Here is a 24956-nt window from a genome sequence, read left to right as displayed (position 1 = left end):
TCGAATTAAATAACAACTAGACGGAACAAGCCGTAAGCTCAGGTTGTTTAGGTAAACGTCGGTGGATTTGTTTAAATGATCCTTTCGAATCAAATACAATTTATATTAATGTTGACAAAAGACGGTAAAATAGTCAAATTTATATTTGAAATAAAATCTGTATTGTTTGAACACTTATTTCCTGGCTTTTTCACTACAGAAATTAAAATGTGTATTTTACAAAACAGGTTTTTTTGTCAACCGCGATTGACGAAAAAAGAAAAGTGTTGAAATACCGTACCCTTTACGATTATTAGTTGATATTGATTAAAATATCACGACTGGTATATTACATTACTTGAAAAAAGTTCATATTTTCAGTATATTCAGTAATACAATTTTGCGATGTGAAATCGGAAGTACATCGCGAAAATAGGTGACATAACTTATATACACACTATAAATAACGCAAGTTGATTGATCACTTTATACATGTATATAAAATATATACAATTCACTACGCATGCACAATTTGCATTCCTGGCTTTACCACGTGACGATGATGATCGATCTACTTGCGTTATTTATAGTTAATTGGTAGTTACCTGGTACTTGTCCCAGTAAAATTTATTACTGAATATACTGAAAATATGAAAACTTAACAACTTGTTTCAAGTAATGTAATATACCAGTCGTGATATTTTAATCAATAAAAACTAATACTTGTAATTGCATTAATACAAGGCATTGTGTTACGATCAAGAAAATCTCCCCTCACTAATGTTTACTTTTGTTCCTATACAATCATACGAAAATTTGTTAAATACAAACAAGAGCTCAAGTTCTGAAAAGATGCTGTCACTCATAATGCACAAATCGACTTTTTTCGCGTTGAAATGTGTTAACTTTCGATAAAAGTCTCGTCATTGTGTGTTTGTGGCTTTCCTTATGTATTTTTCGTTATTTCGAAGTCAACATTTCAGTTCTTCACGACACCAAAGTTCGTGTAGGTAATTACATAAATAAGAGAAAAATAGAGAGGATAAAGAGAGAGATGGATGCCAGTTAAAAAAAACGTTCAATGAACGGAAATCAATTATATTACGATGTGGCGTAAGTTTGTATGCAATATGTATGCGTTATGTAGCCTGGGACGAAAGCGCGCATCTCTCTACCGGGAAGATCAAATCTTTAAGTTATTTTTGAAAAATTCATCTTTTATCGTGGTATATCAAAAATCGGTACACTTCTGAAACATAATACATCGTTTTGAAACATAATAAATTGTGCCAAAAGCGAATTAAATGGAATAATATTTATTATACAAAACTATGCAAAAGTAATATTTATCATGGAGTCATTAACATGGACAATACACAATTGTTACTTTTGCAGACCTCATTAAACCTTTAAATATAATATTGTATAACTAGGACTTTAGTTGTATTCAATTAACATTCAACACAGCCTTATACCCTTAAACATATTACTAAACTTACACTGAAACAGGTTGCAACATGCATTCATCTCCAAATGAACAATGTAAGCAGTGCTTTTATATTGTTGAAATTGCGAATTGTTAAATAAATAATCTTAATAACTTTTGTTATTCAGAAAATGTGTGAAATGTTATAGTAATAACATAAAATTGTATTTCATAAAGGAACGCCTTATTTGTTTGCAAATTATCCACTCGCACGGATGATGTGTATTCCATGTCAACACAATTATAATTTTAAAAAATTGTAGAAAGTGATCCATTCAAGTGATAAAATTATGACAAGTTGTCAACAGCGGGTTCTCCGAGTATGTAACATTTCAATAACTATGAATAATACGTATGAACGTGTATGTCAAAAATGAAGAGGACATTGCATATGTACCAGTATTGCATAGTATAAGCTAAGAATAGATTACCGCTTATGAAGCGTGGTAAAACATAAATATATGGCTAATAATCTCAACGACAACAGGGAAACAGGCTTGTTAAAAGATTCGTAATTTAGTTTAACAAGTTGTAGTTTCGTGCTGTCGGTTGAAATGCTTTTTGTTTGCTTAAATTAAATATATTTCATTGACAATGACATCGCAAATGAATACCTGTGTAAGGGTATTTTGTTCAGCTCATAGTAATTTTCTCTCACAAAAGATTCCTTCTGTTCCAACACACCAACAAAGCCAGATAATTGTTTACGTAAGTAATCATTTATCAGTTATGTAATCTAATCTTTGTGTGACCTACATTTTTTAACAAACAACGCATGCAAGTGCTGATGCGCTGTTGTAAAGGAGGACATTTCAATGATCCACACGTCGGAAATACAAGGTGAAACAGAGCGCCATTATTATTGCAGAGCGACTCTGGTCCCTGGCCGTCTTTACCTTATATGGTAATCATAACCATATATGTCACAACACAAACATCTATAAATAAACGTTATGAATGATTGTAATATGACCATCTAAGGAGAAAGCGTAATTAAATAACCAGTATTGGCTGAACTACTTCCTGGAGCCGACTCTGCGTTCTAATCAACACATATATATTGCTTATTGTTAGCATGAATGTCGCGCTCAGTCATCATAAAGCCCCGATATTCGAGTCTCCATCCATTTTTACACGTTTTCTTTACTGAAATCATAATGGTTGTTGAAGCATTCGTGAAACAAACAACACATGGCACTTCGTGGTCTACCAATGAAGACAAGGCTCTTGATCCGCGTGTATCATACTCTGACGCGTATATGTTGCTTATATAGTCGGCTCTTGTTACAACAGTTTCCAGTTAAGGCTCGGCAGGTAGACACTGATAATCAGCGGCTCCTCCGCTGAAAGAATATACAGTGCCGGCCGCAAATCCATGGTAAACGAGACTGTTGTTCGAATGAGGCCACGATGATCGACCCCATCGGTTATATGTTGCTCCAGTTAAGGACATCGATAGTTTGGAATCAAGTCTTGCTTCAATGTCTTTTAACGTACCAATAGCGCCTGTAAAAAAGTATAATACATTTATCAAATTATTCGCATGGCAAATATTATTACGCTTTTAAAGGCTATATATACTGGTACATGTATGTCAGTAACGTGTTCGAACATGGAACGACACGAAATACATATTTTAAAAGGAAAATAACACACAGAGCCAGATGGCAAAAATGCAAAAAACAGCATTTCACTGTTTTTAATTGTATAATTGTTTATTTGAAAAATACCCCATGGCCGTGGCAAACTGTTGGGAAAGAATTTTGTTACACGCTGATACCAAAATGTTGTTCTTGTTGTTTTGTTTAATTCGGAGAAATATTATGCATTTCTTCATTAAATATATACCAGTTTTGTTGTTGCTCCGCGTTGTTTTTTCTCTATAATCATGTTTTGTCACTGATGCAACACTCAAATACATGAAGCAAGAAAACAAGATATTTACACATGTTAACAAATCTGTTATGAACTCACCTTGAATTGTGCGGTTCTGTCTGAGAATTAGCCCTTCAAAATCATCAATACGCTTCAACGCCTGCTCCATTTTGAATTCCATTTCTCACCATCTTTTCTAACAATTTCTCCTCGTAGTTTAAAGGAGAACATTCAGGCTCCGTTGTTTCAGACACAACTACAAAACATTGTACCATTAACATCAACAATATAAACGCCATGTTTATGCATACGCCGTACTAAGAACACGTTTACCGGTGTTTACCGTTTACGAATGCTTTCTGTTCGAGATTACTTGATGGCTCTATTTATATATACGCCAACGAAGAGTAAGTAAGAGAGCCGTGAGTCCCTAGATTGCTTGCCTGATGGGACTATGCAATTGTTAAGTTGATTATGAATACATGTACTTTATTGAGTTATCACCAGCATTTTCAAATTTGCACATGTGAACGACACTTTGACAATATTAGAAAAAGTTGGGAACTCATTACATAATTAGAACACATATACATGTTTCAATATTATTTAAAATTTATTTTTGATGTTTTGATTCTCGGCAGTGTTTTATTATGAAACAGAATGCACGTACACATTCTCTTGAAGGCCAGCTTACTAATATATCTGTTAAATGAATTAAAACTTTCTGTTGAATGATTCCAGTAGTAATTGTAGGTTTTCTATTTGACTATATCTGTAAAACTACCAAGATTCCATTGTAGCTTTTTTAAGACAGCTCGATTTCTTGTACATATCGTTTGCCACTGTTCAGTCTTCAAAGGTTGCACACAGTAAAACATTGTTTCTTACTAGCCGGATTAAGCATACTTACAATCTTTCTTCTACCTAATTTGTTATACAATATTGTAAAGATACATCGCTAACTTTGGATAATTTGATACATTGTAAATATAGGTCATAGTTCTTTGTGTACTATTTAGTTTAAAAACATATTCCATTATCGTTTTCCGTTGATAACAACAATAGTAGACTAAAATTATGTGTGCATCGTACGGTTCCCTCATATCATGCGTCTGATGGTATCGATCTTTTTCTTTACAATAAGAACGAGGCTGTCGTAATGACCTCACATGCATGCGCTCTGAGTATTTTGTTTTACTAACATTACTACGCTTAAAAATAAATGCACACACAACCAAAATGAGGAAAAAAACAGTTAGAATTGCAATTCAAAATCTTACAGCAACTAAACAAATTCAAATATATCCATATTGCATACATTTTATTGTTCTTCTTCAATAAGTTTCCACATATTTTAAGAAGTGAAGCACACAACTGCGCTAGTGTAAACACAATACTTTCATTTATTAGATATATATATTTTTTGTATTCACTTTTTCCCGATTCTCAGAAAATGTTCCATGAAACATTAGAGCATAAGAAATCTGCGCGCACTCTCGCGTCAAGTGATAAACATGTTTATTGGGAATATCCCGTGCCTATCGGTCGATAATTAATCATTTCTTTTAATAGCAACACATATACCAAAATTTAGGATGGCCTAAGGCCTATTGCAATCGAGTTCTTGCCCTATTTGGTGTGATGTCTCGTTTCAAGGTAACCACCCGCGTAGTGAATGTCATTGCGAGTATGTATTGAACTATCGGCTTTGCGTGCTTAAACACGCATTAAACAAACAATTGTGACATTTATTCAACGGAACTACATTAATCTTTGCAGGAATCTCGTTTATTGTTACATTGTTTGCATTAATTTAGAAATGGTGTTGCTCGTTTCCTTAACCGCGAGATACGGAGGGTAGTATTCGATTCTCACATCATGTTTTTAGAGTTTTAAGACTGAATTAAGACAACGTATATTCGGGTGAGCTTATGAAACCATATTACAAATAAAAAGGAAAATCACACTTCTTCCTGAAGTGAAAGATACTCGCATATGATTGATTAGTATTCCAAGTTTAGAATTGGCAATGGCAACTAAAATATAAATCGACAGGAAGCAAATGCAGTCAAACTGGTCAAACATGACTGTAACGACCGGAAAATTATATTAAAACAAACACAAAAAGAAACGCAAACAGGAAAGAAAATCCTGTTTAATGCAAACAAGAGCTCAAGTCCAGATGCTGTCATAATTCAAACTTACGAACATATACGGGTACTAATAATTTGAACAAACAACGCATGAAAGTGCGCTTCTAGGTGGATGGTATTTCAACGTTCCACATGTCGGGAAATCAAAGTTGAACAGCGCACCATTAGTATCTGCTGCATTACTTCCTGGTGCTTCTTCTGCGTCATTATTATCATATGTATATTGCTTAATGTTAGAATGAATATCACGCAAAAGCATCAGAAAAACCCGGTTTGCCATGCTCTGTAACTCGTTTTCGTCGTTGCAATCATAACCATAAAAGCACTATGGTTGTTTGATGACTATTTGCTTCAATAGAATAAAAAATCCTCAAAAATATAGCAAATACGGATATATCTTTCCAAACTCGACGCCAAAGTGATTTAGCGAAAATAGTTCAAAGTTTGTTATCTGTTGTTACTTTCTGTGTTATTATTATATTACATATTATTTAGGTGAAGGTTCTTAATGTTATGTGTTGCTATTATATCTGCCACACTCTGCTATGTCTTTAACCGAGTACAGGGGTGAACCCACAACTTACAATTGCAACTTACTTAGGTCAAAATTATTTTCTTCTTTTTGGGTGAGCTAATGAAACCATATAACAAATACAAAGCGAACTGACATTACTGCCTGAAGCGCAACACACAATTGAGTTTAAATGTGTTTTTTCTCTCTTTTTTTAATAAAACAACGCAACTAAAAACATGAAGAAATTCGTTTAAATTTATCTTACATCGTTGTTAAGACCGAAAAAATATCTTTAGATAAAATACTAAAAAGAACGAAAACAGGAAAACAAATAGTTTGCATCACAAAGCAATCAACGTGTACAATTGCTCTTGTGATACAATACATTTTGATGCGTTTAGCCCATCTGAAAGCAGGGGCGTTAACATTGCACGCATATATGTGTAAAAAATGTTTATTATGCACGCAGTACATTTGGGCGTTTCACTCACGAGATCTTGCTTATAAATTATATTGCATACACTAAGACAAACAAGTGTAATGTTTTAAGACACTTTATATTTAATACATTGTTAATCAGTGTTTGCTAGTGTTCTTAATTCTACATTTCTTATTAATGGCGTTTATACCCTTTAGAAAAACTGCACTACGCGTTTACCATGTAACAAACAACCAAATACGTTACAACATGATGTCACCACCAAAATACCATAATTGACAACGTTTCTAAATGTATTGATATAATGCAACCTTTGCACAAATCGGCATCTTCGCGTGTAATAGTCTCCCCTTCTGTATCGTTTGTAATTTCGTTGTCATCATTTCAATTCGTAACGTCAAAAAAAAATCGTGTAAGTCATTAAATAAGGAAAAGATAGATAAATAGACGGAGCCAGTTTAAACGCGTTGAATTCACGGAAATCAGTTAAACTAAGATACGGCGTCAGTAATGTAACACAGAACGACATCGCGCGTCACCGCGCGTCACCGCGCGTCACACAACCGCGACTATAAATCCCCGTTATCTGTACTATTTATTACAGAACCAGCTTTCCGTACTTTAATTTTCATTCACTTGAACACGCAATTTATGACGTAGCTATCTCATGTGACGTTATTTCTGTGACGAAACACAGTTTTAGCTAGACTCTCTGGATTATCTATAGGGACAACACTTTCGTCGAGGAGGATTTATATTTAACAGTTAAATATATTTTAGAATCGAACGAATCCAAAACTTATTTCGGATTGTGTGTTTGACATGCATTACTAGGAATCAACTTTGTGTAATCGCTCCGACAAGTCATTCGATTTCGTAAATCGTGTTTTTGGTGAAAATGGTTACCTTAGCATTCGATACAATCGTTTTAAAAAGTGTGATTTAAAATCGATATAAAATAATAATAAATATTAATAAAAATAATATGGAATAACAAAAAAAAGGACGGAATAGCATATCGTTGTTATTTTATTATTATAAACATCGGATTTAAGTTGTCGAGGTTATCACATGCATTCGAGTCAAGTTTGTTACTATATATAGTAAAATAAGTATTAAGTTTTAATTATACTTTGCATTTTGATTCGGTACTAATTCTTCTGGAGAAGACACAATAGACTTTCGATCAACGTTGATAACACAGTATTGCTTTCAAGATGAGAAACAAAAACTACCGAAAAATATAGTGTCATGAATAGACGGAAATCGTTTCATAATCTAACCACAAATGTTTGCCGTACTCTTAAGTCAGTATTGAAGTCGTTCTTGAAAGACTAAAATGCTACCGAAATTTGCCAGTTCGCTATAAATAACATAGTTTGACTTCATTTTCGTATCGAAAAGTATTGTGCTAAGATGTCCCTTTAATAAGAAACAAAAATATTTTTATATGTCCGCGTCATGCGAAAATGGGCCTTATGCGACTAGCGAAGCTATGGTTCAGCCTGCGCATCTCGCAGTAGGTCAGGAGATACATAATGAGACCACGAAATCTTGCGCAACTGCGCAGACAGGGCTTAAGCTACGCCAGCCAATGCGTCATAAGACCTATTTTCGCATGACGCGGCTAAAAAGTATGATTTTCAAATGTGTCGAAAGAAAACTGCATGTCGAAATCAAACTGCCTGCTAATAAAATATTTGAATACCATATATTTCGATGGTGAAAAAAATAAACTCATAGTAAGCGAATTGAGGACACAAATGATGTGATCTCCCGTATTATAAATTTTATTTACAAACATTTACGTGTGGTTGAAAGACACGTGCAATTAATAACACACATTTCAGCGGCGAATATGCGACAAACAAGTAACAAAAAGCAACAACAACGATCTAACTCTTTTTGTTTAATTATATTATTTTAAACGTATTTTCTAACTTTATTTCAAAGTCACGATATTATATTTCAGCGTTTCCGATCGACAAAATCGACGATGGCAATATAATCTGTCAGCTCGAGGTTAAAGTTGAAAATATAAAAGAAAATTGCGAATTTACAAACAATCAAAGTTATTCTATAAACGATATGGTATTCATTAGTTAAACAGAGCTCGGGCTGCAGCTGGAGCATGCACGTCGCTAACGGGGAGAGAGTCACTCGCAGAAGATTTTCTTGATATTCCGGAGAATCGCCAAGCGGAATGGTAATTGTCCATCGAAGGAAAGTGGTTTCACTACATCGCCGGATGAGGGTCGGATATGGGAACTTCCTCGGGCGGCTCTGTTAATCAAGCGAGTACCGTCATCTCTCGAACCGGACGTCCTTTCCTGCTGATTTCTGTTACTTAGCGGAATGTTTATTGTTTGTAGGTAGATAGTGGTTTCACTACATCGCCGAAAGAGGGACGGGGACAGCGGAGGTGGCAGCGTAGAGGACGGGCGTGGCAGACCTTGGGCAGAGATACAGGCCAGGATTTCGAGGGGGTGGCCCTATGGAGATATTGGAAGTGTCGAAGGACGGCGATACCCAGTACGCTCAATTTGCTGGGGAAAACCGTTCTGGGGTTCGGGTGGACGGCTTGTGGCTTCTAGACAGGCCATGCAAGCGGCGCAGCGCGAGAGGAGCGGGAAGAAGGTCTTTTTTGATTTTCAGTACTCCCTTGGCAAATTAACCTTGTTCTTTAAAAGGCAATCAGGCATGAATTGACTTTAAATTGTCTACCAGTGCACATACAGAGATATTTCGATCAAAATTATTTCGTTTGCTAATAACCGGACAGCCGAGGTTAATTTGACAAGCCACATAACAGTCATGCGTGTTGACAAAGATGCGTGACGAGAATCACTCAGGTAAATTTCTAGTCACCAAACTGATATTTTCGCCGCCCATCGGTTCCAAGAATGCTTATGAGGGCGGAGGGTAAACTGGCGACTATTATTTTTTTATTGACGTCGGTCGATTAAGTTAGTGTTTACCGCATATTGTTTTACAAAAAATTACAGTTTTACCATTTACGTAATATAAAACGATAATTAATTCATTACATTCAAGCCAATGACGGGCATCATGCTCACACGGTTTAAACGTAAACAAGAGTTACTTATGAATAGCACCCAGAGCCAGATGCAAATATGCCTTAAAGAACAGCATTTTACAGTTTCCAATTATACAATTAATTATTTTGAAATATCCCATGTTCGTGGTAGGCCATTGGGAAAGAATGTTGTTACGCGCTGATATGCAACAATGTTGTTCTTGTTGCTCTGTTTAATTCCGAGAAACAGTATGCATTTTATCATTACATATATACTATTTCTGTTCTTGCTTCGCGTTCTTTTTATTCTATAATCAAGTTTTGTCACTTTTGCAAATATTGAATACGTGAAGCAAGAAAAAAGAATCAGTTATGAACTCACCTTGAATTGTGCGGTTCTGTCTGAGAATTAGTCCTTCAAAATCATCAATACGCTTCAACGCCTGCTCCATTTTGAATTCCATTCTCACCATCTTTTCCAACAATTTCTCCTCGTAGTTGAAAGGAGAACACTTTGGCTCCGTTGTTTTAGACATATCTGACAAGCATAGTATCATCAACATCAACAATATAAATGACATTATTATACCATGGAAGTACTTCTTACGCGTTTTCCGGTCTACGAATTTCTCCTAGTGGCGTTTACGTGATTGCTCTATTGATATAAACGGTTACAAGGAGTTAACAAGAGGCCGTCTGTCCATCGATCGCTCACCTGATTGCGGAATAAATTAAAATTAACCCATTTATGCCTAGCGTCTAGAAAAAAGGCCTTGGCAAACAACGTAGACCCAGATGAGACGCCGATTCATGCGGCTTCTCATCAGGGTCTGCGCTGTTTGCTTAAAGGAATTTATGTAAGAAATGTTCTAAATATAGATATAAATATACTAGATGTCCCTAATTTTGGAAATAAATTGATCCAAATTAGAACTATGGGAACGTTCATTAGACATAAATGGGTTAATCGCATTTTGGAGATCAGAATTTCATAGGAACACATTATCTTAGTATGTTTTATACTGCTTATTGGCGGTTTTGTTTTTATGAATCAAAACACATGAATAAATTAGCTAGCTTGTCAGCTAACTAAACTTCCTATGAACACATTTATACTTTACTTTTGTAATTTTTAGTTGTCTATTTGAAAATTTTAATGAAAAATACCAAAATCCCTAGCGGTTATTTTTAAGACATCGAAAGCTTTTGCCAATGTTATTTTGTATCCACGTTATATCTCTAATTTTGTCATATTTCAGTCGTCAAAGACAGTAAGTCGTAGAGGTAGTTTTGTATATAAAATATATCATTGTTAGAGTTGTTGCTATATCGCCAAGTTAATAGTGTAATATCTGTAATAGATGAACCATATTTCGCTCAGTACTATTAACCAGAAACCTTAAACTAAAACTATGTGAAGTATTCGACTCACGAGACGCTTTTTGGGATTCATGGTTCGATTGAGATCGTTTATGGCAGGCGCTTTGTTTGTAATTAAAGCCTAGTTAAGTGCTAGGTTCGGCTTACCCTCAAACAGATTGAAATCTCTAATGCTTTACATTAAACTTTATAAGGCGGTGATTATTGTTATCATTTTGATATTCATGGTTGCTGTTCTGTGAAAAAGCAGATAAGAACAAGAATTTGTTTCCTGAGAGAAATGCTGGAGTTTCATTTTTCAAAATTTATCCACACCTGGCTCTTCACCCTTGTCAAGTAACAATACACTGAGTTCAATTTAAGTTTTATTTTTAAAATATGATGTATTAAATTGCTGTGTTATTGCATTTCGCATTAAGTATTTGTTTATGTATATTTTCGTGGATTGGGCGAAACGTACCATAAATTTTTTACCATAAATTCGCCAAGATGAATTGTACAGTTGAATACAAACATCGGTGGAATACTAAGAAATTAGATTACAGTACAATCAGCCATGTTACAATAATGTATGCAAATGCTATAAAAATACAACACAAACATACTAATAATTATGAAGGTAAATTAGTGTTTCAAAGAGATTCGACCAATTCCCACGACCTTTTATAACTATAGGCTAAATGCGTGTTTTGTATAACTGCAGAGGCTATTTTGCAGCTACTTCGGAGACCATGAACTGTAGGGGTTACAATTCTACGTCTACAGTTATAAAAAAAAAACGTTTTATTTCGAGACATAAAACGTTATACTTTTCAGATTGGTTACCAAATGAACCCAGTATAAATGTTTTACAATCAAAACTAAAATTATTATCAATGTTTTTAATATCAGATGTGATGTAATGTAAAAACATTTGTATGACATTGCAACTCCAAAATAAATGGACAAGAGTCGATTCCGTTTAACAGAAAGTACATTTGTCTTAGTCTCTTATTTTTATTTTTTTTAACAAATTATTTGTGGCTAGTATGTTGTGAGTCAGTCTCACTTGGAACCTTCAGTTTTATGAATCTTTTGTGATTTTAAATACCCATGAATGATGACTTGTTCATTCTGAGCTTTCAATACTGAAAAGGCTGTTCCATTTTACTTGGCCTGTAGTAATTTCATTGTTGTGTATAAAAATGTTATATATATGTGAGTTATTTTTATTGTGCAATAATATAGGCTTAATATATCCCGGGATGATTGGGAAACAATAATCATTATTCATTTTTGAGATTTTATCAAGTTTAAGCAATCCTAAGTATTTTTTAATCGCCTGTAGTATTCCTTCAAATTGTAGAAAGTTTACGCTAGCGCCTTGTTTTTGTTCAAATTCCGTTCTAGTTAAAAATGTTCGATTGTTATTTATGATAACTTTAACAAATCGTATCCCTTTATTATACCAACTAGGAACATAAAAATGTCCGTGTCCAATTGAAAACTTATGGTTAAAGTATAATGGAAGTTCTTGAAATTGCGTGATATTGTCTATTGGTAAATGGTCGATAAAATCTACGAAAGATTATTATACATCTTTCCAAAAAGGATTAAACATCTGTCTTACACATAACTCAATATATTTTTTTCCGAAGTTAAATATTTTTTCTAATACAAGTATATTGGTAAGTGCAAATCCATGGCATGTACTACTATAACATGTAATAAGTCTGTTAAACCATAGAATTTTTAACTTTTTAACATACGAAAAGACATCAACCATTGTTAAACCTCAATTGTAATAATTTTAATAAGTACTTTACTTTTTATTCTTGGCAGACCTTGCAAAACAAATTTGTAAAACATGCTATTTATTTTATTTAATATTTGTTAATTTGGGGTTGGTAATGTAGAAAATAAATTTGTTAGCAGCAGTAATAAAAGAGATTTGACAACTGTTATTCTAACAATTGTCGTTTGCGCTCTTCTATTCCATAATTTGATACAATTTGCAATACTTTGTTTTTTTATCATTAAAATTTAACGACACCATTTTGTCCAAGTCAATATGAAACTGTATGCCAAGTATTTTGAAATTATTATTTCCCCAATCCAACTTCCATTTCGTTTTTATCGAACGGTTGCTTTATTTGAAGGAACCTATCCAAATAAAATGGGTTTTCTCGAAATTAATTTTTAAACCAGAAAATTGAGAGAAGTGATAAACGATATCGAGTGTTTTATTAACTGTGTTCTCACTTCCATCTAGCAGTATTGTTGTATCATCTGCAAATTGTGAAATATTATATTCTATGCCATTGATACAAATACCTTTGATATTTCTGTTATTTCTTATTTTAATCGATAAAATGTCAGCACATTAAATGAATAAGTATGGACTTATGGGATCCCCCTGTCTACAGCCACGCCCTATGTTAACGAATTCGGATAGAAAACCATTCAACTGCACAGCGGCAGAAGTATTATGATAAAAAGTTATATCCATTTAATGAAACTGGGACCAAAATTTAAAAAAAAGTTTTAATCTAGTATAATATAAACTAGAATGTAAAAAAGACGCTGTAATAGTCTTATTTACATATATATATATATTGTATGGTTTGGATTGCCCTAGCTTATTTCACCTGAACAAATTTGATTTAAAATATTGAAACTCTGTTTTTGAAATATTGTGTCATCCTCTTGTCAGTACATAAGACCCAATACCATATCACTTTCAATAAGAAAATAGAAAAATAGCATGTTTGAAGTATGAACAATACCTTACATATCGCTTAAACAATAAAAATATGGTTGCTTGATGACTGTTTTCTAAAAATGCATGGGAAAATGCTTATACATTTGTAAAATATGCATATAGTTTTCCATACTTGACCTCAATGTGTGGTAACGTGCTATTGCGACACAAATATTCACAGTTTGTAATAGTTTGGTACTTTGAATAGTATTATGTATATTAGATATATTAGATATATGCTAGGTATCAGTTCTTTATATGATCTGAATACACAAGGCACAAGATCTGTTACAAGGCGTTGAACATACAACATACGATACCAACTCACTTAGAGAAACTTGAATTTGTATCGGGTGAGCTTGAAAAGCACTATTACAAATGCGAGGCAAAAGCAAACTTGAATCAGAAATAAAAACCTAAAACATACAGGAATCATATATAATCAAATTCTAGTGATAAATATGTTTATACCGAAAAGTTATCCTGTGATAAAACACCTCATACAACGTAAACATGAACACATGTTTCCTCAATAAACGATACCCTTTGAGAATTGATCAAATGATACGACAAAACGTGATGATTTTAGCAAATCCAAAAGCAAGTGCGTAAATATTGCACATAGGTATTTTGTAAAAATAATGTTTATCTTAGCAGAGATAAACACGTGTAACGTTTCAAGATACGTAATTGACACTCGTGATTGAAAATACTGTTGAACTGCTTTGTGAGGGAAAATAATTTTTTACTGATAACGTTTTATTTAAAAAAAATATGTCAAGATAAGTTTCTGGTTTGCACACCCAGATCAGTTGATATAAAATGAATTAGCTTCCTGTCTCTTAAGTTGCGGTTTTAAATTCATAACACGGAAAACCGTGGTCACGAAACATCTGATATCTGAAACAGATTAAAAGCAGTGCCTACATACATGCCACACGCATGGTTTTTCATCAGATTACTAAGTAACTTACTGTTGAAGAGAAGACATTGTTCGATAGATTATCTTTGTTGTCGCAGCATCAATTCTTTGTTAAGCACAAACACACTCGAAATCAAAATCAAAATTTGACTACAAATTGTTTGGTTACAATTGTGTGCAATAGATTAAAGCCAAACACCTTGAAATGAAAAACATGGCATAGTAAATTTAAGTTTAAATAAGAAACATATTTGATCTATGCAAATTAAAATATATCTGGTGGTTACAAGGTAGAAATCCGTCTTTTTTCGCTTTAAAACTTAAAAATATTCGCGTTTGTCGAAATGGACGTATACGTATAGAAATTCTACTTTCGTTTTTTAAATTAAAAGAAAATGATAAATTACTTCCTTACTAGGCTATAGGTTTAATAACAATTTTGATCACTTTCAAATTGCAGCTGTGTGTAATGATTAACATTTATTTCATTTCAAGGTGAGTGGCTTTAAATTTCCACATTGCGATATTGTTCGTGACATTACAAAACGAGCAACAAGGTTTATGCTGCTAAAAAATACATGAAGCTCAGTAGATCTAATAACTTTTGCTGTTTGAAGCCTTTTATTGCCACTAGCCCACGGTCCATCTTAGTTAACACTGAGAGTACACTACCAATGTATGAAATAATTGCCAAAATTGAGTCTTCGTCAGATTAAATGGTCGAATAGTTAAATCTTTATTAAAACAAAGGAAATGCGACAAAGTTTTGATATGGCCCTTCATATTGCACGGTTTACAATGTAGACTGGTTTAAATACAGAATTATACATAAAATCATAGGTACAAACTCCTGCTTATTTGAAATTCGAAAATGCCTCTTCAGCCAACTGCAATTTTCATTAAACCGAATTAGCTACTATTCAATATTTATTTTTGAAATGTAAGCATGTCAATAAAATGATAGCAGTTTTTTTCTGGACGCAATAAGTTTTCTTACTTTCTGAATATTCATTCATACTGCACATTCATAATAGTAAAATTAACCCAAATCGACCCACTCTTAAAGCAGTAAAATCAAACATGTCATTATATTGACATGTACTAAATGAATTTGACTTTTTTAATGAAATGAGGCAAAGTGTAGTTTATGAACTATTGTCACCTATTTTTCAGTAGCTGTGATAAGAGACTTAAGAAGCCATGGTTTGACAAATATTTCATTTAAACAAATTTGTTTATATTGTAATGTTAAAGCAATTGATGGTAAAATAGCAATTGATAGTAAAAAATTAAACATTCTCAAACAACTCTAGTCCATACACTGCAAGTGTAGTTTAAAGGGACCATTTCACAGATTTTGGAATCTACCTATTCAAGCCCGTCATTAAATGCCCTGTATTGGTAAATGTAAACACTGGATCTAAATAGCTCAAGTAAAAAACAAACAATAATACAAATAAAGAAAGAAAAAACAGTTACCCTCAACGGGGCTCGACTGACCCCTTGGGTAAAAGCCTATCGTTTAGACCACTCGGCAATCGGGACTCATACAATGACCGATGTATTTTATACTTTGTATAAGCAATCCTTGTGGTATCTCAAAATAAAACGACATCAACAAAACTCTCTCAATTATTCAATTGTTTTGCGTTGCAGCGCTTTATACTTTTCAGGTTTTAAAATCGTCAAAAGATTTATATAACGGATATTTTAGAGCATGGTAAATGTTCAGTATTACTGTTTCCTCACAAATATCATAACTACATCGAAAATTTGCGAAACTGAACCATTTTTTGTTTTAATTTTGTCGATTTTCCAAACTTGAAACGGCCCCTTTAATATACAAATTGCATTTAATAATAATTAAATATAGTAGTTTATTGTTTGCCTATTGTTGTGTTTTAATAACCAAATGATGATGATACCAAGCGTTTTCGATATAAATATCTAAGTCGATAAAACAAGCCTTTATTATGTATAACAACCAATGTTGTTATAACGTGTGTACATTTGCGAGTTTAACACACCAAACCATAAGGACAGTGTATCTTAAGAAGGATTTTTTCAGCATGAAAATATTGTTGTTATTGTAAAATATCAAGTCATACCGGCTACCTAGTAAACGATAGGGTTTCCAAGGACGCCGTGGATTTGCCGGCAGAACGTTGAAGACGCCATTCAAAAGCCAAAGTAGAAGAAAAAAAATAGTTTAACCATTGCGCAACGGTTGGCGATGTTTTGGTTTAAAAAAACAACATTGGCGCTCCTAGAACGACCTTTTTACTAAAACTGTAAGCTTCGGTCGTAGAAAAAAGCTCGGCCGGTGAGATAAGGGTATGAGGATGTATCGATGAATATCATTTAAACTGTGAAAAAAGACTTCTTGAGAAAAAGATTATGTAAAGTTCAAGTTTCGTTACTTGTTTCTAAGTTGTACTTTCGTACTACCGGTTAACATCAGCGTTAAATAAGCGTTTACTTATATTTTTTATAATTTGCTTCAGCATATGTAAGACAATACGATTTCAGTTTACGAATGAAAGACATAATTTTGGAAAAGATGATATCACTTATATTCGAAAAACAAATACGAAAGTATTAGGTATTGCGTTTTCAGGGTTTCATGTGTGCTAAAGCTTTAAGGCGAAAAACGTCTGCGAGTGCAGATGCGCTGTTATATGGATAACATCTCACCGTTCCACACGTCGGGAATACAAAGAAACAGCGCGCCATCCTTATTCTTGACCTACTTGTTTGAGCTTCGTCGGCTTCATTATCAACATACGTTAGGAACATCAGAAATACTTTGTTTTAAGTTCAGGATCTACCGGGAGTATCTAATAGTATTCCACCCATCTCTTCTAGAAAATAAAAAAGCCCGCAACAAATCCATGATAAACGAGGTCACAAAGATCGACCCAGTTTGATTTCCGATGCACCTGTTAAGGAATGAAAAAATGTTGTTATCAAGCCTTTTTTCCCTTTATTTTAATGTGTCATTTGCGCGTATAAAATACGATTGACTCAAATGACATAGTATATGAATGTAAAAACTTAATCTAAATTAAGTATGTTGCAAATTAGTTGAGTAGTAAAGACACAGGATCATGTTGTAATATAGAGGTGTATGAAACGGGATTTGGTTCAATTTCAAATGTTATTACAAATGCAAATATAATAAGTAGCAACTAAATACTTTAAGTAATATTTTATAGGTAAACCACTTGAAGGTTTAGTTTGTTTGTCATGCGCCACAATTGTAGTTACTCAAATCAGAGGTTTGTGTGCATCAGTTACTCGGCAAATCCCAAAGGGAATGCCATTCTAGGGTTCTTATGTCGAACTTCGAATGTCAATCTTGGGTAATTTGTGGGTACTTAAATTTGTGGTGTAGCAGGAATACCATATGTTAAACGCTTTTCGCTTAATACATTCGTTGTTTGGGATTTCTCGCCAGCTACGGGAACCGAAAATGCTGTATAGTTAACATTCAAATTCGAGATCGTTACCGTTTTGAATCTGGCTATCTTGGTTATATGTAGCTGAAATAGGTATGCGTACTCTTCGAGCTCTAATATCTCAGTCTCGATGTGTTTTTGTTATCTTTTGGTATGAATTAAAAATCTTTGCGGGTAGATTGAATATTGTCCGCAATTTCCGTCGTAGAGATTAATTACCCTTATTCCGCTGCTTGTTGTCGGCATCTTCGCGTCAGATGCTCTCACATTGTTACCCTACCTTTGTCGCCTTATTGTTTCGATCGTAACTCCGTAGTCATCATTTCATTTAGTTACGGCAAAAACTTTCGTTACGGACGTTAAAGCAAAAAGAGAAAGACATGAATTCGTGTATACTTAGATATTGAGTAAGGGCGTCAAAAGCAAAACGAGTTTTGATTTGTCCATACCATTTGAAATAATGTGAATAATACATATTTTTATAATCTGTACGCATAAAGCGTGATAAAACATAAAGGTACATGAATACTTTTTAACGACCGCAGTCGGAAAAGGCTTATTAACAGTCCCAGATTCGTAATTTAATATAAACAGTTTTACATTTGGGGTATACATTTAAAAATCACTGTACACATTGTTATTTGATCGCTCATGTTATATATATTTCATTGACACTGATATTGCACATAAGAACATGACATTTTGTACGGAGGATAGTCGTTAACGTTCACTAATGTTTCCTTCTGTTCTTTCACACTCGTTCGGCTGAGCAAATGTATGTTAATGCAAGCAAATACCGAAGTCATATCTGGGATCATGTTTGTACTACACTTTTGAGCAAACATCGCATGCAAGTGCAGCTGCGCTGCTATATGGAGGACATTTCAGTGTTCCGCAAATCGGGAATACAAAGTTGAACAGCGCACCATTAGTATTTGATGAACTACTTCACGGAGCTGCCTCGGCGTCCTGATCAACACACGTAGATTGCTTATTGTTAGCGAGGCCGTTTCGCTCAGTTATCAGAAAGCCCCGATATTCGAGTTTCCATCCGCTGTAACACGTTTTACTCGCTGAAATCATAATGGTTGTTGTAGTGTTCGTGAAACAAACAGCGCATGGTACTTCATGGTTGTATAATGAAGACAATGCTGTTGCTCCATTTGTTTCGTACTCTGAGCCGTGGGTGTTGCTACTAAACATGGCTCTTGTGACAACAGTTTCTATTTCAGGATCGGCAGGTAGACACTGAAAATCTGCGTCCCCCTCCGCTGCTAGCATGGTGAGTGCCCGCCTCAAATCCATGGTATACGAGACTGTTGTTCGAATAAGGACGCGATGATCGACCCCACCGGATAAACGTTGCTCCAGTTGAGGACATCAACATTCTTGCTTCAATCTCATTTAAAGAGCTAATTGCGTCTGTAAAATAAGAATAGTACTTTTGGCAAACTATGTAGGTGGAGAATATTATTACGCTCTTACAAGTTGTATTGGTATATGTATGTCCTTATCGAGATTAAATAATGGCATTTCGGACACATCTACCAAACACACTACCTGAAGAACAACGGTTTAATGCCATTATTGTTCAAACGATGCCCTTCAGGCACGTTGCCGGTGTACGAAGTCCTTCTGTGCGAGTTAACTTGATGGCTTCCATTATGTATACGATAACACAGAGTAAGCAAGAGACCCGTCTGTCCCTATATCGCTCGCCTGAAGGGAATTTAAAGTTCAATGCATACATGGATATATTTTGTAATCACACACATAGTTAAAGTGTGAACTATACTGTGATACAGGAGGGAGCTTAGCATTTCATAATTGCCTTTGTTCATGGTTCAGTATGTTTTTGTTGATTGAGCTCATGATTGATCAACCAACGTAGTAATAATCAGAAATCCACCATGTTATTTCAGACAAATGCAAATAAGTTTTTTTTCCGACATCGGGCGTCTGTTCATTAATTTTTCTTTTATTTATCAAACACAAGAAGGAAATTGCAAATGGGTAAGCTTAGTCGTAATTTTAAGAATTATTATTATAATTATTTTTAAAATACCAAGTTTCCTGGTAGTCATTTTTAGGACAAAATATTCCTCCTTTCGAACGAATCCCTTAACTCTCAAGAGCTTTTCGATACTTACAACACTGGTTGACTCAAATTAAATGTGCGGTATTCGACTCACACAAGACGTTTCGGTCATTCAGTTTTACATGTTAAGTCTCCAAGGTACACTTTATTGTGATCTTTATAGACAAGCGCAACACACGATTGAGTTTAATTGTGTTTTTTTCTTCTTTTTATAATAAAAATCCGCAACTAAAAACAGGAAGAATTTCGTTCAAATTTATCTTACATCGTTGTTAAGACCGAAACAATATCTTGAGATAAAATATTAAAAAGAACGAAAACAGGAAAACAAATAGTTTGCATCACAAAGCAATCAACGTGTACAATTGCTCATGTGATACAATACATTTGGATGCGTTTAGCCACTCTGAAAGCAGGCGCGTCAACATTACACGCATATATGTGTAAAAATGTTTATTATGCGCGCAGTATATTTGGGCGTTTCACTCACGAGATCGTGCTTATAAATCATATTGTGTACACTAAGACTAACATGTGTAATTTTTTAAGACACTTTATATTTAATACATTGTTAATCAGTGTTTGCTAGTTTTCTTAATTCTACATTACTTATTAAAAGCGTTCATAATCTTTAGCAAAAACTGCAGTACGCGTTTACCATGTAACCAACAAACAAATACGTAACAACATATGTTCACCACCAAAATAACATAATTGACAACGTTTCTTAATGTATTGATATAATAGAAACCTTTGCACAAATCGGCATCTTCACATTTAATAGTCTCTCCTTCTGTATAATTTATAATTTCGTAGTCATCATTTAAATTCGTAATGTCACAAAAATCGTGTAAGTCATTAAATAAGGAAAAGATAGAGATTAGACGGACGCTAGTTCAAACGCGTTGAATTAACGGAAATCAGTTAAACTAAGATACGACGTCAGTAAGGTAACACATAACGACAGCGCGCGTCACTGTGCCGCGATCATTAAATTGTCGCTGAATGACAGTTTTATTATCAATTACGCTCTGTTCTTTATAACTGACAGTTGCAGATGCGTGTTGTCTTATTAAACGTTCATTAAAATATACTAAATACGAAATTTGGCATGGATCTACTGTTCAATTTATAACATTGCAGGCGTATTACATTTGTATAATGTATTAAATTTGTATAATCTTAATATCACATTCATGTTACTATTCAAATTTAATATAAAATTCCTTTCTAATTGATGTACACAAAAGAAGTCTGACTTGAGAAACAAAATGAATGATGCCAAAAGCGAAATAAATGAGTATTGTTTATTATATACAATTATAAAAAGTAGTAAAAATTAAAATATCAGATATAATTGCACAATACACAATTAGTCAGGCAATAAACATTGACCATATACATATAAAACTGTATAACATTTGTATAGCATTTTCAGTTTTGTTCAATTCACATTCCAACAAAGCATTTTACGCTTAAAATATTACTTTACTTACATTGAAACATGCATTCACTTACAAAAGAACAATGCAAACAGTAATGTTATATTGTTTAAATTGCGGATTCCTATATATGTTTACTATATAAACTAAATAACTTGTTTAATTCACAAAATGTGCAAACATAATTGTTATAATATAAAATTGTATTTGTTATATATATTTCTTCCTTATTTGTTTGCATATTAACGACTCGTCCGAATAGTTTTTATCTGTTCAAAACATTTGCAACTGTCGAAACTATTTTTGCAAATAGTAATCGTTTAAATTGATTATACTTTATTATGAGTCGTCAACAACAATACTGGTTCTGTAAGTGAATTCAAATTGAATACATATGAATGAAACACATTAAAAATAGTGTTTATCAACAATGAAGAGAACATTGTATACATGCAAGTATTGAATTTTATAAGATTAAAACGGATAATCGCGTGTAAAGCGTGGATACAAATAATATAGGATAACTATGACAGCATAATACTCAGGCTTAAGAAAAGATTCGTTCTTTAATTTTAGAAAAACATAATAAATTTATATCGGCTGTAATCACTGTAAATGTATTTTATTCGTGCGATCATAGTGAATATATTTTTTTTAATAATTAAATTGCGAAAAAGGCATTTTGTGCGGATCACAGGCATACACTTCCACTTACGTTTCCAACCGTTCCAACACGCCCGAAAGGATGATAATTGTTTGTAAAAATATACATATAACAAAAGCCCATGCTATCACTCAATACTTTTTCTATGATAAACATATATCTTATCATGTTTGGTATCATGTATGCCTATATTTTGGAACAAACAACGCAAGCAAGTGCAGATGCGCTGTTGTAAGGAGGACATTTCAATGTTCCACACGTCGGGAATACTAAGTGGAACAGAGCGCCATTAGTATCTGCTGGAGTACTTCCCTGGGCTGACTCAGCATCCTTGTCAACACACACGTATTGCTTGTTGTTAGCATGAATGTCGCGCTCAGTCATCAGAAAACCGCGGTACTCCAGTTTCCATCCGCTGTAACACGTTTTCCTCGCCGGAATCATTATGGTTGTTGTAGCGTTTGTGAAACAAGCAGCGCATGGTACTTCGTGCTCAACCAATGAAGACAAGGCTGTTGCTCCGTGTGTTTCGTACTCTGAACCGTATATGTTGCTTATATAGGCAGCTCTTGTGACCACAGTTTCCAATTCAGGCTCGGCCGGTATACATTGATAGTCAGCGGCCCCTCCGCTAGAGGAATATGCAGTGCCCGCTGCAAATCCATGATACACGAGACTGTTGTTCGAATGAGGACAGGATGATCGACCCCACCGGATATAGGATGCCCCAATTGAGGTTATCGATAGTTTGGAATCAAGTCTTGCTTCAATTTCTCTTAAAGTACCAATTGCGCCTGTAAAATAAGTGAAATACATTTATCAAATAAAAAAGATTTCAAACATTATTATGCTATTAAATGCTATATTTTGGTACATGTATGTCAGTATCGAGTTCTGACATGAAACGACAAGAAATAATATTTTGAAAGGAAAATAACACCCAGAGCCAGATGGCTAATATGCCTAACACAACAGCATTTCACAGTTCTCAATTGTACAATTTATTATTTGAAAAATACCACTTGGCCGTGGCACGCCGTTGAGAACGAATTTTGATTCACGCTGAAAAACCAAACAATTGTTGTTGTTTTTAAATTCCGAAATATAGTATGCATTTTATCATTACATATATACTATTGTTGTCGCTCCGCGTTGCTGTTACTCTATAATAATGTTTTGTTACTGAAGCAAAACTCGACTGAATGAAGGGAGGAAAAAAAGACATTAACACGTGTTAACAAAACTGTTATGAACTCACTTTGAATTGTGCGGTTTTGTCTGAGAATGAGCCCTTCAAAATCATCAATACGCTTCAACGCCTGCTCCATTTTAAATTCCATTCTCACCATCTTTTCCAACAATTTCTCCTCGTAGTTGAAAGGAGAACATAAGGGCTCCGTTGTTTCAGACACAACTACCAAACATAGTACCATCAACATCAACGATATTAACGCCATGTTCATGCATACGCTGTACTAAGAACGCGTTTGGGAACTCATTACATAATTAGAACATATATTCATGTTTCAATATGTTTCATATTGATAGAGATTATAAACAATCAACCCCAGTTTAATAAATATTTTAATATTATTGTTATTTCAGACAAATAAAACTTATTTAAGCTTTATCTTTGATGTTGTTTTGTTTCTCGGCGGTTTTTTTATTATGAAACAGAACGCACGTAGGAATTCGCTTGAAGGCCAGCTTACTTATGTCTCTGTAAACGAATTTAAACTTTCTGTTCTTGATTCCAGTAGTAATTGTAGGCTTTCTATTTGATTATATCTGTAAAACTACCACGATTCCATGGTAGCGATTTTTTTCAAGACAGCCCGATTCCTGTTCATATCCTTGCCAATGTTCAGCCTTCAATGGTTGTAAACAATAGAACATGTTACTAGTTGGATTCAGCATACTTGCAATCTTTCTTCCAACTTATAGTTTTTACAATATTGTAAAGATACATCGCTACTTGATAATTTAATATATTGTAATAATGGGCCATAGTTCTATATGTACTATTAAGTTGAAAAACATATTCCATTATCGTGTAAAAAGGTTTTCCGTTGCTAACAACACTGGTAGTCTAGACTTATTTGTATATCGTTCGGTTCCCTCATAGCATGTGTCTCATTGTATCGATCTTTTTCTTTACAATAAGAACGAGGCTGTCGTAATGATCCCACATGCATGCGCTCCGAATATTTTGTTTGACTAACATTACTACGCCTAAAAACAAATACACACACAACAGAAATGAGGAAAAAAACAGGTAGAATTGCAATTCAAAATCGTACATCAACTTAACTTATTCAAATATATCCATATTGCATACATTTTATTGTTGTTTTTTCATTAAGTTGCCACATATTTTACTAAATGAGGCACACAACTTCGCTAGTGAAAACACAATACTTTCATTTATAAGATATATTTTTTTAAATAACTTTTTTTCCGATTCTCAGAAAATGTATGCATGAAACATTATAGCATAAGAAATCTGCGCGCACTCTCGCGTTAGGTGGTAAACACATTTTTATTGTGAATACCCCGTGCATATCGGTCGATAATTTATCAATTCCTTTAATACCAACACATATGCCAAAATTTATGTTGGCCTAATGCCTATTGCAATCGAGTACTTTCCCTTTCGGTTGTGATGTCTCGATTGGACCCGCGTAGTGAATGTTATTGCGGGTATGTATTGAACTATCGGCTTTGCGTGCTTAAACATGTATTAAATAAGCAATTGTGACATGTATTCAA

The 24956-nt window shown here is 34.0% G+C and overlaps 2 protein-coding genes across 4 annotated transcripts; both read right to left on the bottom strand.

The window, feature by feature from the left end:
• Positions 1–1381: 1381 nt before the first annotated feature.
• Positions 1382–10124, bottom strand: LOC127873652 (uncharacterized). Of its 3 annotated transcripts, XR_008046314.1 has the most exons (3): positions 9866–10124; positions 3440–3596; positions 1382–2971 (listed from the first exon to the last, which is right to left on the bottom strand). XR_008046314.1 is itself a non-coding variant. In XM_052417542.1 (2 exons), exons 1-2 carry the CDS (start codon positions 10062–10064, stop codon positions 2766–2768), a joined length of 405 nt encoding a protein of 134 aa, XP_052273502.1. In that variant the 5' UTR covers positions 10065–10124; the 3' UTR covers positions 1382–2765. The 3 variants fall into 3 exon arrangements, 1 of the variants encoding a protein (XP_052273502.1); XR_008046313.1 differs by lacking the exon at positions 9866–10124 and having other exon boundaries at positions 3440–4000; XM_052417542.1 differs by lacking the exon at positions 3440–3596.
• An 11304-nt stretch (positions 10125–21428) lies between these two features.
• LOC127873407 (uncharacterized) lies at positions 21429–23671 on the bottom strand. Its single transcript, XM_052417255.1, has 2 exons — positions 23446–23671; positions 21429–22981 (listed from the first exon to the last, which is right to left on the bottom strand). Exons 1-2 carry the CDS (start codon positions 23648–23650, stop codon positions 22374–22376), a joined length of 813 nt encoding a protein of 270 aa, XP_052273215.1. The 5' UTR covers positions 23651–23671; the 3' UTR covers positions 21429–22373.
• Between the last annotated feature and the right edge of the window lie 1285 nt (positions 23672–24956).

This window comes from Dreissena polymorpha, chromosome 3 (assembly GCF_020536995.1).
Source record: "Dreissena polymorpha isolate Duluth1 chromosome 3, UMN_Dpol_1.0, whole genome shotgun sequence".
NCBI classification, from domain to species: Eukaryota; Metazoa; Mollusca; class Bivalvia; order Myida; family Dreissenidae; genus Dreissena; species Dreissena polymorpha.
The sequence above is the reverse complement of the archived record's forward strand: the minus strand, read 5'-3'. Positions and strand labels throughout refer to the sequence as shown.

Excerpts from the sequence above, each read along its gene's own strand:
- LOC127873652 (XM_052417542.1), bottom strand. The coding sequence starts at position 10,064 with ATGTCATTTATATTGTTGATGTTGATGATACTATGCTTGTCAGATATG. Across the intron at positions 2,972-9,865 it reads ACAGAACCGCACAATTCAAG|GCGCTATTGGTACGTTAAAA; the intron begins GTGAGTTCATAA and ends ACTTTTTTACAG.
- LOC127873407 (XM_052417255.1), bottom strand. The coding sequence starts at position 23,650 with ATGAACATGGCGTTAATATCGTTGATGTTGATGGTACTATGTTTGGTA. Across the intron at positions 22,982-23,445 it reads ACAAAACCGCACAATTCAAA|GCGCAATTGGTACTTTAAGA; the intron begins GTGAGTTCATAA and ends CTTATTTTACAG.